The following is a 16,267-nucleotide window of genomic DNA, read 5'->3' as shown; positions in this document are numbered from 1 at the left end:
TGATTGTGGAAGAGGCCTTTACCAATATATTGAATTGGTTGCCTTTAGTTTGATTTGATCGTAAAACTTTGATACTTTTCCTGATAGAAAGCAGGAAGTACATTTGCACCAGAGGTTTCATTTTATTAAAGGTAGTCTGCAGTGGGTGCCCCGGAGCATCTTTTGCTGAGAATAAGCCCATTTTGTTGGCATTCAGCCAAGTCCTATGAATGAAGGGAAGCCTTTTCACAGCCAATGTTGTTGCCTGATCTTAATTAATTCATAACAACTGGAGTATGCAGCCTCTGCACCTTATGATGGAGTTGACAAGTTGCACATTAACAAACTAAATCTAAAACCAATGTAAGTTCAAAACTCATTGCCCATTAATATAACAACAATACATATGCAAAACAATTAAACATTTTGCATAATTTGATAATTAAAAAACATGGAAAACAATTTATGTTTGTGTTAAAAGAGTATTTGTTTTTAATTGAAAGTTTTGGAGCAGCTATTGCACACATTACATAGTCATCTCAGTGTTTAGCATCATCACTGTGCAAGTCTTAAAGAATTCACACATACAAGGGGTGATTGATAAGTTTGTGGCCTAAGGTAGAAGGAATCAATTTTGGAAAACCTAGCACATTTATTTTTCTACATAGTCCCCTCCTACATGTACACACTTAGTCCAGTGGTCATGGAGGATAGGGATCCCTTCTTTGTAGAGGTGGTGAGTTATTAACTTCCAGGTTTCTGCATTATCACTCAGAGTTGAACTGCACATGCATGTAACAAGAGCATCTTGGACCTCTAGGTGGTCCACAGCAGGGGTGATCAATAAGTTGCGACCTAAGGTAGAAGGAGATGAGTTAAACAGCTCTCGTTACATGCATGTGTAGTTCAACTCTTTGAGTGAAAATGCAGAAAATTTGAAGTTAATAACTCATCTCTTTCTACCTTAGGCCACAAACTTATTAATCACCTTATGCTGTGGACCAGTTCTGGAGGTCCAAGACACCAACTTTTACAAAGAAGTAATCTGTATGCCCCACATCCGCTGGACTAAGTGTGTAGGAAAAATAAATGTGCTAGGTTTTCTAAAATTGATTCCTTTTAACTTTGGCAATGAACTTAACAATCACCCCTCGTGACTTACATCACAACATTGTACCTGCCCCCTCTCAGTTTCAATTGTTGGATGAAATGTCACTCATCAGTCAGCTGCTCAGCTTTGGCTTTGCTTACAGTAAACTCATTGTCCATTCTCTTTAATTCTAAAATGAAGCCTCACCAGGAAATGGTGTTTCTTCAAAGCAAGTACTAACTACCCAATAGTAACAGAGGTTTGTACCATTGGTGTGGTTCATTGAACTGTAAGTCTATGTGTGACTCTGTAATTGAAAGGTACCACATTGGTCCATTGATGCTGAACGTTTCTTAAGCCAATAATATTTACATCTACTGAAACTGGGAAGATTTACTTAGGCATACAGAGCTGCCATATAATTAACTCACCAGAATGGATTTTTTAAGAATGAGATCATATTTTCAAACAGTTTCTGAAGTCTGTCAGAAAAATACACAAATTTAAAGCAAATAATCCCAAAACACGCAAAAAAAACTTAGGAAAAACTGTTTCAGCTTCTGCTGTATGCTGGAATATCAATTGCTAATGTACTTGCTTCCCAGTATTTGGTACGAATACACATACTGGGGCAAGTACTACTGAAGCTCAATTCTCCCTCATCTGTTTAGTAGTAGCAGTCAAAAGATTAACTTTTCTTGCACTCATTCTTCAATGACTACTCATTACAGGAAGATTTAACCAGTTGTTGATTTTTGCATGCACAGCAGTGAATTCAAAAACAAATGCAATGAAAGATAAGAAATGAACCCTTTGATATGTTGTAACCTCATGCTGGAAAGAAATTCCAGTTTGCAAGATACCGAGTAGTGAAGCTTTTGCAAATTATAAATATTGCCAAAATGGCCCATAGATTTTGTCCAATCTATTCCATTACTCTGTTCACAACATGATTTCCCTAGATTGCAGGGAAACTCCACTAAAGATTAAAACATTTCCCATAGTTTCCTACTAACACCAAACAATGGGAATAGCTATTCTCCACAAAGTTTACATGTACACAACAGGTATTTGTATTTACTGAAAAATACAGACCATACTCTGTTCTTCCCATGTGCTAGCATGTTTTTAAGTGAAAGACTTTCCAATCATTATGAATTTCTTTCTCTAACCAAAGTGAGTACAATATAAGTGTAAGAGGCCACATATTTCTATAAGGACCACTAATGTAGAACTTCATTCCTAGCTCCAAATGTATCAAATCAGGGCTTTGTACTATTACACCAATGTTAATGGAATGAATTTCAAGGCAGACCACAATTTGCAAGCAAAACTACATGAAGGGTTTAGCGTGATCAACAAGGAATGAGTTTCAAGGTTTTTATTCCCAGTTACTATAGGATATGAATATTGTTGGCAAGGTTAACATTTATTGCTTGTTTCAGTGTGCTCTTAACAAGGTTGTATTAACCTTTTTGAACTTCTGGAGTGAATTTTGTCACCTCCCAGTCCAACTGAATGGCTTGCAATTGATTCTTCAGTAACCTTTATTGGCCACTTCAGATCGAGGTTAACGACCAAGCTGGAGTTGGAGTCACATATCAAACAGGATGGATATGCATACCAGATTTGATATTAGCAACCTAATTAGATTTTTATGGTAATTAAATAGTTTCACCATTATTGATATTGGCTTTTTATGACAGGTGACATAATTAATAATTTAAATTCCCCAGCAGCTATGAAAGGATTTGAATGCACATCTCCAAACCTTTTGATTACAATGTAAGAGTACAATATCAAATCTCCAAGAATTTAAATAATACTTGTTAGATAATGATTAGTATATTATTTTTCCCTATTTTGATATTACCTTCAAATATGTACAAAGTTCTTGAATTTGAAAAACTTTTTGTGATTAGAGTTATTAATTCATGGATTTCAGTACACTGATGGCCCTTCATGCCACTTCATTCATGCTGACCTCTTTACTAATTCTATTTGCTCGCTCTAGGACGACAACATTCAATATGTTGCTTGTAGGAGCAGATCGCTCTATATGTTGTCTGTCCCAGTATCTTAAATGTAGTAATTATGTATTTCCGCGACCTCCTCTGGCATCGTGTTCCTGATATTAGTCACCCTCTGTAAAACTAAAACTTACCCCTCAGACCCCCTTTAAAATTCCTTCCTCACAGCTTAAATTGATACTTCTTTTACTTTGATACTTGCTTGGAACAGTATATCTCTATTTTGCATGGTTTTAGACACATTTGTCAGCCTAAATGCTGGGATCAGATGCAATACTTTTAGGTGCCTCCTCCCTAATTGGAAGTGATATTGGTGGGACAAGAGGAAGAGGGTGACTAATCCTCCATCTAACCCCTTTCAGTATCAGCGTAGACTCTCAACTGTTAAACTCACAGTGTGTCCTATATGGTTGCAGAAACCAAAATCAGTCAGAAGCAATTTCAAATTCTGCAAGTATTTCTAGCACCCTCTAGGTGAAGAAAGGAAATTAAATTTGGTTAGTGCCCCAGGTTAATGGTGGCCATTATCGTACTGTGATTGTTTACCAGTGCATAAGATTAATAACAGTACTGCAACCATGGTCTTCAAGCCTTGGGAGGTCACTCCCAGTTTTATTGCTGTTAAGAAAGTGCAAATACTTTCCCACATGGAAGTTGAAGAGAAGACTCCACCAAGTTGTCCTGTTGCAACTCCTCACTCCCAATGAATCGCAATTACTCTGCAACAAAGTTTTCCAGATAACTCACTCACAATTTATTTGCTTGGAATGCAAATGTTATTCCACAAAAAATTGCTATTGGTTAAAAGAATTGCTAAATTTTGTCCTGCATCTTGAAAATACCAGAATATAAAATTTAAATACAATCTATAACCCTCGGTTCGTTCCAAAACTAATGTACTTGATATTAATTTAATTGAATTACAATATAAACAACTTTGATAAAAAGAATCAGTTTACCTGTGAGACGTATTTGGTGAAGGCAAGAGAATTTGGTAAAAGGTAATGGAATTATTTAATAGGCACCCAGTGTCTCTGGTTAGCAGCCTCCGATCAGAATTGGCAAAAGTAACTATAGTTTAAAATGTATCTCAGTACCAATCTAAAGAGAGTGTCAACGTGCTTATCTGTATTTAGTACAAATCCTGTGGTAGCTTTTGAGTGTATTTGCCAAATATGTGGCATTCCTTAACATAATAAACTGTCCCACAGGTGATTATCAAAATGTTCCAGTCTTGCTGTTAAAATGAGGTGATATAGTCCTATGGCTGACCAACACAGGTGGTCCTTGCCCAATTCACTTCACCAAGGAACTTCAAAACCTAAGGTTAATTCAATGTTGATTTCATTTGCAGATGAATACTCAAGCTTAGATTTTCCCATTGACATTATCTTAAAAATAAATAGGTCACTGTCATTGCTGAATCAGCATTGATTAGAAAATCTAGGCTTAAGAGTCAATGTCCCACAAGCTCTCTCTTCCATCTAGTTAAAATCTTTTTTGAATGGCAAAGCTCATTTTGGATTGTTTACCAGAGTTTAATGTATTTAATCTAAGAACAAGAGACTAGTGCTGGTGAGGCCTTTTGCTTTTCATTACGTTTATTTTTCTGAAAGTCAAACTTAATGAAAGGCTGTAGTTGAGTCTGTAGAGACTTGATTTGGAAGGGTCATGTCTTTGTGAGGAAGAATGTCAGTTCTGTGTTTAGCATATACTGCTGCCATTTTTATATGCAGCTTGCAGTCTGCTCTTATGTTAATTTATGCAGTTCCTAGCACAGATACCTTGGATTGTTTATACAAAGAAGTTATTAGTGCATAGTAACATCAAGTTGTGCTTGGTCAGGAATGAACTACTGGCTGCAAATTGTTTTTTGCTGACTTATTATTCATATTTCCTGTCTGCAACAATAACATTTTTATTTATAGATGCAGCATGGAGTAGGCCATTCTGGCCTTTTGAGCAGCATTGCCCCAGTAACTCCCAAAAACACCAATTTAACCCTAACCTAACCACGGGACAGTTTACAAAGACCAATTAAATTACCTGGTACGTCTTTGGAGTGAGGGAGGAAACCAGAGCACATGGGGAAAACCCCCCAATTCCATGAGGAGGACGTTCAGAGACTCCTTAGGAGTAGCGCTGGAATTGAACTCTCAACTCCGACACCCCGAGCTGTAATAGTGTCACACTAACCGCTATGCTACCTTGGCGACAAACACGGCAATATTGGTGTTGATCTAAAGTATCTGCAGTGAAAGTTGGTGACTACCTGGATGAAAAAATATTGGAGAATTTCTCCTCTTGCATATTAATCTTTTTAAACATTTCAATTCCCTGCTGTACCATGGCATATCACAGAAACAGTTCATCGAAAACTGCAGAAACATCTATGAATACAAGTATAGAGTAACACCCGGGACTAGGAAGGGTCATTCTGTATATCCCAAGGTTTAGTAAGCAATTTGCAGCTGAACATACTGACTCCTATTAGAGCCCTGGATATCTACCTAGAGACTGACATATACTCTAACATTCAATTTCAAGTGAACACTCAGAGAAAGGTAACAACAGATGAGTTTTTTCAGTTAAATATTAGTTTCTTTCTCAGCAGTATTAGCCAAGAGCGTCTGGGGATTGATGTGAATATCGTCATCGTCATCATCACCAGCCATGTTCTCCGGGACATCTTTCAGTTCTGCATCATTCAGAGATGCTTTTGCTTTATCTTCCTCCATCTTCTTCTCTTTTGCCAGCAGACGATAGTTGATGGCATTTGCGATAAACAGAAAGATGCTGGCCATGATCACAATGGTTCCACATACAAAGTACATGTACCTGTAATCTTGTGTGACATCCACCAACCATCCTGCAAAACAGAAACAAATACTTTCATGTATGCATTAGTCAGATAGACTGGTGTTGGTTTCCATGGATAAAATTCTCACAGAATGTTTTTATCAACCTAGAGCCCCTTTTTCTGATTGGCTTATGGTTAACATCAGCGATAATATAGCCAACCAAGGTAGATGGCATTAGAACGAACAGGAGTAGTCCATTGACCCACAGTGTCTGTCCTAAGCACAATGCTGAATTATACCAATGTGCATGATGCATATCCTCCATTCCCTGTACATTCATCTGTCTATCTAACACCATAAACAATTTCTCTAACTTCCAGTGAGCACTCCCCTCTGTTCCCCCCACTTTATTTCCCTAATCCCTCTGGCCCTTTTGACTATTGTCTTTCCGTCTTCTCACTCTCATGATCTGTCTATCATTTATACTTTCCTCTTGCTCTTTGTTCGATGATCTACTGTCCTCTCCTATCAGATTCCTCCTTCTTCAGTCCTTCACTTCTACCTATCATTCCCCCCACCTTCCTACCTTCCCCCCTCACCTGCATTCACCAATCACCTGCTTGCTCATGGTCCCTCCCCTTCCCTGCCCCCATACTTGCATTCTCGCCTTTGTGCTCCATCCTTCCAGTCCTGTCAAAGTGTCTCAGCCTAAGACGTTGACTGTTCATTTCCCTCCATAAATGCTGCATAGACCTGCTGAGATCCCCCAGCATTTTGTGTTGCTCTTAAATAGCACTGTCATATTTGTTCCACTGTTCCCCCCCCCCCTCAGCAATCTGCTCCAGACACCTTTCACACTCTGTATCAAAGATTTGCCCATATTTTATCTTTAAACTTCTCCACTACCACCACCACCACCCCCCATCTTAAATGCATGTCCTCCAGTGGTTGACATATTCACCACTATGATTCTGAACATTTAACCTCACTACGCCTCTCATAATCTTACAAATCTCTCTCTTATCTGGCCTTCGCTTCTGCCACTCCACAGAAGACAAGCCAAGATTGTCCAACATCTCCTAAGAGCTCAACTTCTAATCCACACAGCAACCTGCTAAAGTTCTTCTGCCCTCTTCCCAAAGCCTCCACATTCTCCCAGTAATGGGGAAACCAGAAATGCACACAATACTCTCAAGTGTGGTCCATCCAAACCATTATATAGAACAAATAGAGGAAGGAATATGCCATAAACCACAGATTTTCAGAATAGAGAGATGTCCCTATAAAACAGAGATGATGAATTTATTTTACCAGGGAGTAGTGATTCTATGCCACAGATGGCTGTGGAGGCTATGTCATTGGGTACATTTAAGGTGGAGCTTGATAGGTTCTTGATTAATCAGGGCTTCAAAGGAGAAAGAAGGAGAATGGGGTTGAGAAGGACAATAGGTCAGCCATGATGGAATCGAATGGCCTAATTCTCCTGCTAGTTGTTATGGTTTCTTCCTGGTGTTCCAACTTCCTCCCATATTGCTAAAATATGTAGGTCAGTAATTTAATTGCTGGTTGTAAATTACCTCTAGTGTTTAGGTGGGGGATGTTTAATAGAAATTTGGAAAGAATAAAAAGTGGGCGTTGATGTGGAGAGAATGTTTTGTGGGGGGAGTCTAGGACAGAGGGCATGGCCTCAGAACTGAAGGTCGTCCATTTAGAACAGAGATTTCTGGACATGAGGGAATTAAGGGATATAGTGATAGTGCAGAAAAATAACACTGGAGAAAAAATCTCGATGAATGGCAGTGTGGGCTTGAAGGCTAGATGACCTGCTCCTGGTTTTGTTTCTTGTATTAAACTTCTAATAAACTGATTTACTGTATTGAGATGAGATGGAACGTTGCTCTACGTTAGCTCTGCTCTTCGTGACTTGGGAGTATTTGACATTGACACCATGTGTTTGAAACGTTAAGTACTGCTTCCTAAGTGTTAACAGCACATACCTCATAAGACTACTATTGTAAAAATTCAGCTTTCTTATGGGACTTATACAGAGTAAACAGGCAATGTGGCTACCTTCAGCATGGAAGGTCAGCATCCAAATAACCCTGGAAAATTGAAAGCTGCTGACAGGCTGTAAAGTTATAACCAGCTGTCCAATGACACCACTTACTTTGTTATTCCAAGGTCTTTGCATATCACCTAAATTCATGTCATTTCATATGAGTGTAAAAAGGTTCCCAAGTCCTCACATCCACTCAAATGTCTGACGTGCTTCATTCTGCAGGCGCAAGAGTCACTCAAACGTGTAGTGTGGTGACTGCATGGTAAGTGTCACGCTGAAGGAAATGGAGAGGATGTCCTAGACCTTTTTCATATTGTATTGTGAGTTTTGTATCAGTCAGATGGAAAAAGAAATTGAAGTAAGTGGCTAAGGTGTAAGCAACTTCATTTCCTTGGCATGTTTAAGAATTAGAAGGTTCACTCTCCCAAATGTTCTTGTTCAGAAAACCTCTCTGTTTATAGTAGATAAAACAGTGCAGCATAGTACAGGCTCTTCCTCCCTCCATGTTGTGCTGACCTTTTTAACCTACTCCAAGATCAATCTAACCAAGATCAATCAACCTTCCTTCCTACAGAGCCCCCATTTTCCTTTCATTCATGTGCCTGTCTAGACATATCTCTACCACCACACCCCAACAACAACCTGTTGTGTCAGCAAGTCCAAGAAGCTGAATATTGACCTCTGCAGGAGGAAACCAGATGTCTATGAGCCAATCCTCATTGGAGGTTCAGAGATGGAGATGGCCAACAACTTTAAATTCCTCAGTGTTATCATTTCCGAGGACCTGTCCTGGGCTTAGCACGTATGTGTAATTATAAATAAAGCATAGCAGCACCTCTGCTGCCTGAAGAGTTTGTGAAAGTTCAGCATGACATCTAAAATCTTTGACAAACATCTATAGATGTGTATATAGAGTATATTGACTGGCTGCAGCAGTCTGGTATGGATACAACAATGCCCTTGAATGGAAAATCCCACAAAAAGTAGGGATACAGCCCAGTCCATCACAGGTAAAGCCCTCCCCACCATTGAGCACAAAGCGTTGTCTTGAGAAAGCACCACCCAGGAAATGCTCTCTTCTCATTGTTACCATCAGGAAGGTACAGGAGCCTCAGGACTCACAGTACCAGATTCAGGAACAGTTAATACCCCTCAACAATCAGAATCTTGAACCAACTTCACTTGCCCCATCATTGAAATTTTCCCACAACCAATGGACTCACTTTCAAGGACTCTTCATCTCATGTTATCAATATTTTTGCTTGCTTGCTTGTTTGTTTGTTTGTTTTTGTGTTTGCTTAGTTTGTTGTACAAAAGCCTAAAGACACACACTTAACGATTTAGAAACAGTTCTTCCCCCTCTGCTAAAGCAATTTCTAAAGAGACATTGAACCCATGAGCACTACCTCACTGTTTTTATTTCTATTTTTACATGACTTATTTAATTTAACTATTTAATAAATATACATTTATTGTAATTCACAGTTTTTTTTCCGTTATTATCTGTTGCATTGTACTGCTGCCACAAAGACAACAAATTTCACGACACATGCCAGTGATATTAAACCTAATTCTGGTGTGTACTCCCAGAAACTCGGTGCATGTGAATCTCTACACGCAGGTACTCATTTGTGCAGTGAGAAGTAACTCCTGAACTGGCATGGATAAATTTACTCACCACAACACTGAACTGATTCCACAAGCTACAGACACACTTTCAAGGACTCTACAACTCTTGTTTTCAGTATTTTTGTTTAATTCCACAATTTGTCCTGTTTTGCACATTAGTAGTTTGTCGGTCTTTGTTTATATACAGTTTTTAAATAAATTATCTTGTATTTCTTTATTTTCCTCTAAATGTCTTCAATAAAATGAATGCGAAGGTAGTACAAGGTAACATGTAGGTACTTTGATAATAATTTCATTTGGACTTTGACTATGGGAAATGTACCAACTGACAGGCAGCTAATTAAATTCAGGGCACACTCAGAACCTCCATTTATTCATTTGCAAAGGAAGGCAGGTAAGAGGCAAGTAATTTTTTTTCCAGTTAATTTTGTCTCCTAAAGCTTTTAATCATTTTAATACTGTAATTTTTAATGCAAAACTATTGACTGTAATTCTGGGCCACAGAATCTATTTGCAGCTTAAGTGTAGTTTTGCTGTTGAATCTACACTGGAATATAAAGGAGGTGTGTTTAACAGCAGCAAGCTGTGTGTAAACCAATATAGAACCTACAGTAACACAGAGAATGCTGGAGAAACTCAACAGGTCAGGTAGGTAGCATTTATGGAAGAGAATATAGTCTCATTTAGCTTTATACTCTCATACGCACTTGTGAACCTCTTGCACGTAATAACTGAGTGTAAGTTAGTCATCTTCTGCTGCCATGGCCCTCCCACTTCAACGTTTAATCAGAGGTGTTCTGCTGCTCACCACTGTTATAACACGTTGTTATTTGAGTGACCGTTGCCTTCCTGTCAGGCTAGTCTCCTCTGACATCTCTCGTTAATGAGGGATTGTCAGCCACAGAGCAGCTGCTCAGTGGATGTTTTGTTGTTTTTCACGTTATTCTCCATAAATTCCAGAGACTGTTGTGTGTGAAAATCACAGGAGACCAGCAGTTTTCTGAAATACTCAATCCACCCTATCTGGCACCAACAATCATTCCACAGTCAGAGTTACAGAGTTACATCTCTTCCCCATTCTAATGTTTGATCTGAACGACATCTGAACCTCTTGACCATGTCTGCATGCTTTTATGCATTGAGTTGTTGCCACATGATTAGCTATTATTTGCATTAAGCAGGTGTACAGGTGTACCTAATAAAGTGGCCACGGACTGTAGGCTAGACTATGTAGGAATGGCTGATTTATTTGTTAGCGAGACATTTGTGAACTAGGTAAAGTAAGTGAAATACAGGTACAATGAAAACCTGCTTGTGGCGGCATCAATTGGAATTGATAACGGTTTGGTTTGGCAGCTGCTGTAAGAGACTGCTGAGGGTTCTGGACACATCTCAACATCATGGAAACCAGCTTCCTCTCCATGGAGACTGTCCATATGCCTCACTGTCTCAGTACAGCAGCCCAGCATAGCAAGTTTTTCCTAAATCAATATATTCTACCATCGTGAAATTAAAGTCCTTAGCCTTCTTGAATGCTTGATGCATTTTGCTTCTATCATTTACCTGATGTTTTCTTACCTGATGAAGTTTTCTTCAGTTACCTGATGAGGTAACCGTAGCCTTTGCCCAGGGGCAGATGTCACCATCTGGTGCCCAACCTTCATAGAGTGTTTCAACCCTTTACCACTACACCCTCCATTTGGCTTATCGGCAGAGGTGGTCAAGTCACCGCCCATCTGCTCCTGATTTCCAGCTCAACTCCTCTCACCTGCTCCATATCCAGCAAGAGGCTCTTTCTGCTTCCTCCCCCATCCCGTGAGCTACTTGGTTCGTGCTCTTTTCATCAAGACCCAGCGCAGATAGCAACCTCCATACTGACGTTGCTGGGACCCCTCTACAGTCAATTTCCATGTCAGCAAGGGACAGCGGGACCTTGTCACGATGCCACCTATACTGTCCTTAAGTTAAAGCTGTTTTGCATCCTGACAGTATGTGTGCCAGAGAATAAGCTGGCTTTACTTTTCAGGTAGGAGACTCCAATTCCTTTATCCTGCAGCTTTCTGTAGTTATTCCCATTTAAGTATGAATTCACTTTCTCATTCATCGCTGCAATATGAAGAATTTCATATTTCCTCACATTATTCTCCATTTGACAGCTTGTATCCACCCACTCTACCTATCTACATCTCTCTGTAAACTGTGCCTTCTTCACTTAATCACTCCCACCTACTTTCAGATCAACAGTAAATTTGTCTGCAGTCCATTTAGTCCCTGCATCAAATTCATTCACATGTTGTTAGCAAGAGCATTCCAAGCACTGATCCCTGCAACAGTGTGACCTCTTTGCAAGTGATAGAAGATTGAATTTCAGCATAAGAAGTAAAAAGATTGGTGATATAAAGATCTTAATCCATCCTTCTGTAAGATATATTGGTCATAATATAATTATTAGTGTGTTACAATCAGACACAAGTTGAAATTCCATCACAACATTGGACATTTAATAAAAATATGTCTGCAGGGTGTGTATGGAGATAAAGAGCATTCCTAGCCTCCCCTGATTTCCCTTCAGCCTGTTCAGAAAGCCTAAATAGTCTATTATACATTTAATTGGCCTAAAGTTTTACGGTTATGGGATCATAGAACACTGCAGCACAGAAATTAGCCATTTGGCCCATCTTGCCTATGCTAGCTTCCATAAGGAAGTTATGGAACCTATGACAATTAAAGAGGTGGAAGTACTGGCGCTTTTAAGAAAAGTGGATAAATCTCCGGGTCCTGGCAGGATATTCCCCAGGACCTTGAGGGAATTTTGTGTAGAAATAGCAGGAGCTCTGACGGAGATCTTTTATTCAAACGAGAGGCCATGATTTGAGAGTTAGGGGGCAGAAGTTTAAGGGAAACACGAGGGGGTATTTCTTTACTCAGAGAGTGATAGCTGTGTGGAATGAGCTTCCTGTAGAAGTAGTAGAGGCCAGTTCAGTTGTGTCATTTAAGGTAAAATTGGATAGGTATATGGACAGGAAAGGAGTGGAGGGTTATGGGCTGAGTGCGGGTAGGTGGGACTAGGTGAGATTAAGAGTTCGGCATGGACTAGGAGGGCCGAGATGGCCTGTTTCCGTGCTGTGGTTGTTATATGGTTATATGGTTAGCTTGGTCTTTTGTCTAGTCCCATCTACCTGCACTGGACCAGAACCCTCCATATCTTTCTCATCTATTTACCAAACCAAACTTCTACTAAATGTTACAATTGAACATTATCTAAACCCACATCTGGTGCTTCCACTGTCAGACTTGCGATGATCATTTGCCAGAAAAAGTGTGGTTAAGAAAGTATTTAGTTGCCTTATCCTTGCTTCGCTAGTCACCAACCAGAAGTTCACCAGCACCATTTTACACTCATCAGAGGAGAACAGTCAGACTGTTCAGGAAGGCAACAGTAACTCAAAGAAACAGTGGTGTGCAGAAGAGCATCTCCGAATGCACAACACGTCAAACCTTCAAGTGGATGGGCTACAGCAGCAGAAGATCATGGACATACATTTAGTGGCCACTTTATTAGGTAAAGAAGATATCTATTAAAGTGGCCAGTGAGTGTATGTTGCCATTCTGACCGTGACAACGATGTACACTAAAGATCCTGAACCACGTACCAAGATCACATAAACAAAATATGTTGGCAAATCTGTTGAAGATCTAGATCGGAGTTATTCAATCCATATGTGTGCGTTATCCTCGGGGGGGGGGGGGGATCATTGACTGGAGACAGAGACTGAATTAACAGTGTTAATCTTTGTGTGTTAATTCAGCTTCTGAAGCAGTCTGTCAGCTTGGAACAATTGTGCAAATTGAAAGGGTGAAGCTTTCAGTAAAGAAGTGGGGTCCCTATAGCTCACCACATCTGTTTTCCAGGACCCTCAACATGAAAGGGATGTTCACATGTTTTGTACAAAATGCATCATAGTAGGAATGACAATCATTATCAATGACATGGGATGTTAAATTTAGTTGTCATATTAGTTGGGCCCTGCCAAGTTGGTGCTAGTCTAATTTATGTTTCTGCCTTTTTACATTCTGTACAGATTTGAACTGAAGAACTGCAATTTTGCAATGACCTGCATATTATTTACTGTAGAGTTTAATAATATCTGGTAGAGAGTGTAGATCTCAACAACAACATTGTCATAGAGTCAAACAGCAGAGAAGGCGACCAATTCTGACCACTAAGTATCCAGCATTTTGTCCATGTCCCTTTATGCCTTGGTGGTTCAAGTGCTGGTCTAGATATGTCTTAAATGTTGTGTGAGTACCTTTTTCTGGTCTTCCTCAGATCCCCTCTAAACCTCTCACCCTTAAAGTATGCCCTCTAGTCTTAACATCCCTGCTAGCTACCCTATTTATATCTGTAAAAAATATTGTAATTTTTTTATTTAAATCAAGTTCCCCCTCAGCATCCTTCTCACCAAGGGAAACAAACATTGTCTATTCCAGTCACTCTTCAGAGACAAAGCTTTCCACCCCAGGCGGTAATGTCATAACTGACCTTTGTCCCCTCTCCAATGCGATCTCATCTTTCTGTAATGTGGCCGTCAGAACTGCACAAGGAACACTAACTGTGACATCACCGGATTGTGATCTTTATATAGTTGTACCACAGCCTCTCTGCTCTTACATTTTATGACTTGGCCAATGAATTTAAATATTCCATATAACTTCCTTACCACCTAATCCACCTGCACTACATGTTTCAGGTGTTGTTGGACCAGGGCTCTACCATTCTGTGCGTATTGCTAATTCTTCTTGGTGCTCCCAAAGTGAAACATCTCATGTTTATCAGCATTAAATTCCATTTGCCATGGCCCATTTTACCAACTGAACATTATCTTTCTGAATCCCAAAAGCAGCACCACCACTGTTTGTGTCAACTGTGAATTTATAAATCAAACCTCCTATATTCATTGATGTATAACTAGAATGATGAGGCTCTCCACACCAGTAAACTATTGGTCATGCATTTCTAATCACTCAAGCTACCTTTCACCATTATCCTCTGTCTTCTCTAACCAAGCCAATCTTGGATCCATTTTCCCAACCTACCGCAACATGCTTGGGCACTAACCTTATGGAACAACCTCTCATGTAGGAATTTATCAAAAACTTTACTGAAATACATGTAGACTTCAAATATCAGATGACACTGTTGCTGAGACGCTGAGGTATTTTGAGCATAAGATACACTGGTTGCAATTTTGACTGAACAGGCACACAGTTTCAGTTTTCAGTGTACACAAATATGCAATTCCAGGTATATTATATCTTCCACTTCTATACAGGTTTATGATTGGAAACTAAGAAAAAAATAATTAAATGTAAAAGAAATCATCATAGCAAAATAAACATTAATACAATATAACCACAAGATGGCATTCTTCGAGCCCATGAAACATTCGCTCAATTAACTGCTAGTGCAGTATTATGCATGTTCTTTAGCCAATCTCTGCTCTAACACTTTTGCTGTAGATGACACTCAAATGAATTCCTGTTTAGCTGTGTCATTGTAAACTTTTGCAGAGATTTATAAATGTGAAGAGACTCAATAGAAGTGAATATTATTTAAATTAGACAATTACTTCCAGTGAAATGAAATGAGGCTTGTTAAGTGTTAACTTAGTAGTTAGCTTGTCTTGATAAGGATACACACAGGCAGACACACAGACAGAGACAGAGAGAATAGTACGATGTAAAAATCTTAGCCAGATATATATAGCAAGGAAGCTTAAGACTTTTGCAGAGTACTCTAGTCATTTTATGTACTGCTGCTGGAAAAAAACAAATTTTATGACATATGTGAGTGATGATTAACCTGATTATTGCAGCAATAACCTTGCACTCAATGTCAGCAAGCCCTGAGGGCTGATTGTGAACTTCAGGAAGGGTAAGATGAGGAAGCTTAAACCAATCCTCATAGAATAATCAAAAGTGGAGAGTGAGCAATTTCAAGTTCCTGGGTGTCAATATTTCTGAGGACCTAACCTGAAAGCAACATATTGATACAGCTATAAAGAAAGCAAGGCAGCGGCAATATTTCATTAGGAGTCTGAGGAGATTTGGTTTGTCAATTAAAACTCTCAAACTTTTTCAACTGTACCATGGAGAGCATTCTGACTGGCTCCATCACAGTTGGGTATGGGGCAGGGGGTGGAGGTGGTTGCTACTGCACAAGATTGAAGGAAGTTGCAGAAACTTATAAAATAAGTCAGCTCCAACATGGGTACAAGTTTTGTAGTATCCAGGACATCTTAGGAAGGCAGCATCCATCATTAAGGAAACCCATCTCCCAGGACATGCCCACTTCACACTGTTACCATCGGGAAGGAGGTACAGGAGCCTGAAGGCACACACTCAGTGATTCACGAACAGCTTCTTTCCCTCTGCCATCCGATTTCTGAATGGATATTGAATTCATGAACACTACCTCAATACTGTCTTTAAAATTTCTGTTTATTTTTTGCACTGCTTATTTTAACTTCACTACTTAATAGACATTTATACTTGTAATTCTGTTTTTTGTCTATATTTATTTATCTTGTATTTCATAGAAACATAGAAAACCTACAGCACAATACAGGCCCTTCAGCCCGCAAAGTTGTGCCGAATATGTCCCTACCTTTGAAATTAC

The 16,267-nt window shown here is 39.4% G+C and overlaps 1 protein-coding gene across 7 annotated transcripts in view; it reads right to left on the bottom strand.

Moving 5' to 3' along the window:
- Positions 1-449: 449 nt before the first annotated feature.
- The window catches only part of LOC132398301 (monocarboxylate transporter 2-like), a 244,881-nt gene continuing 229,063 nt past the window's right edge, over positions 450-16,267 (bottom strand). For all 7 annotated transcript variants that reach the window (XM_059977515.1, XM_059977513.1, XM_059977517.1 and 4 more), the window contains one exon: positions 450-5,968. In XM_059977515.1, the coding sequence (XP_059833498.1) occupies positions 5,688-5,968 (281 nt within the window). In that variant the 3' untranslated portion in view covers positions 450-5,687. The remainder of the gene's footprint in view (positions 5,969-16,267) is intronic.

The sequence above is a fragment of the Hypanus sabinus genome, chromosome 8, assembly GCF_030144855.1.
Source record: "Hypanus sabinus isolate sHypSab1 chromosome 8, sHypSab1.hap1, whole genome shotgun sequence".
NCBI classification, from domain to species: Eukaryota; Metazoa; Chordata; class Chondrichthyes; order Myliobatiformes; family Dasyatidae; genus Hypanus; species Hypanus sabinus.
Note: the sequence above shows the minus strand (reverse complement) of the source record. Positions and strands in the feature narration are given on the sequence as shown.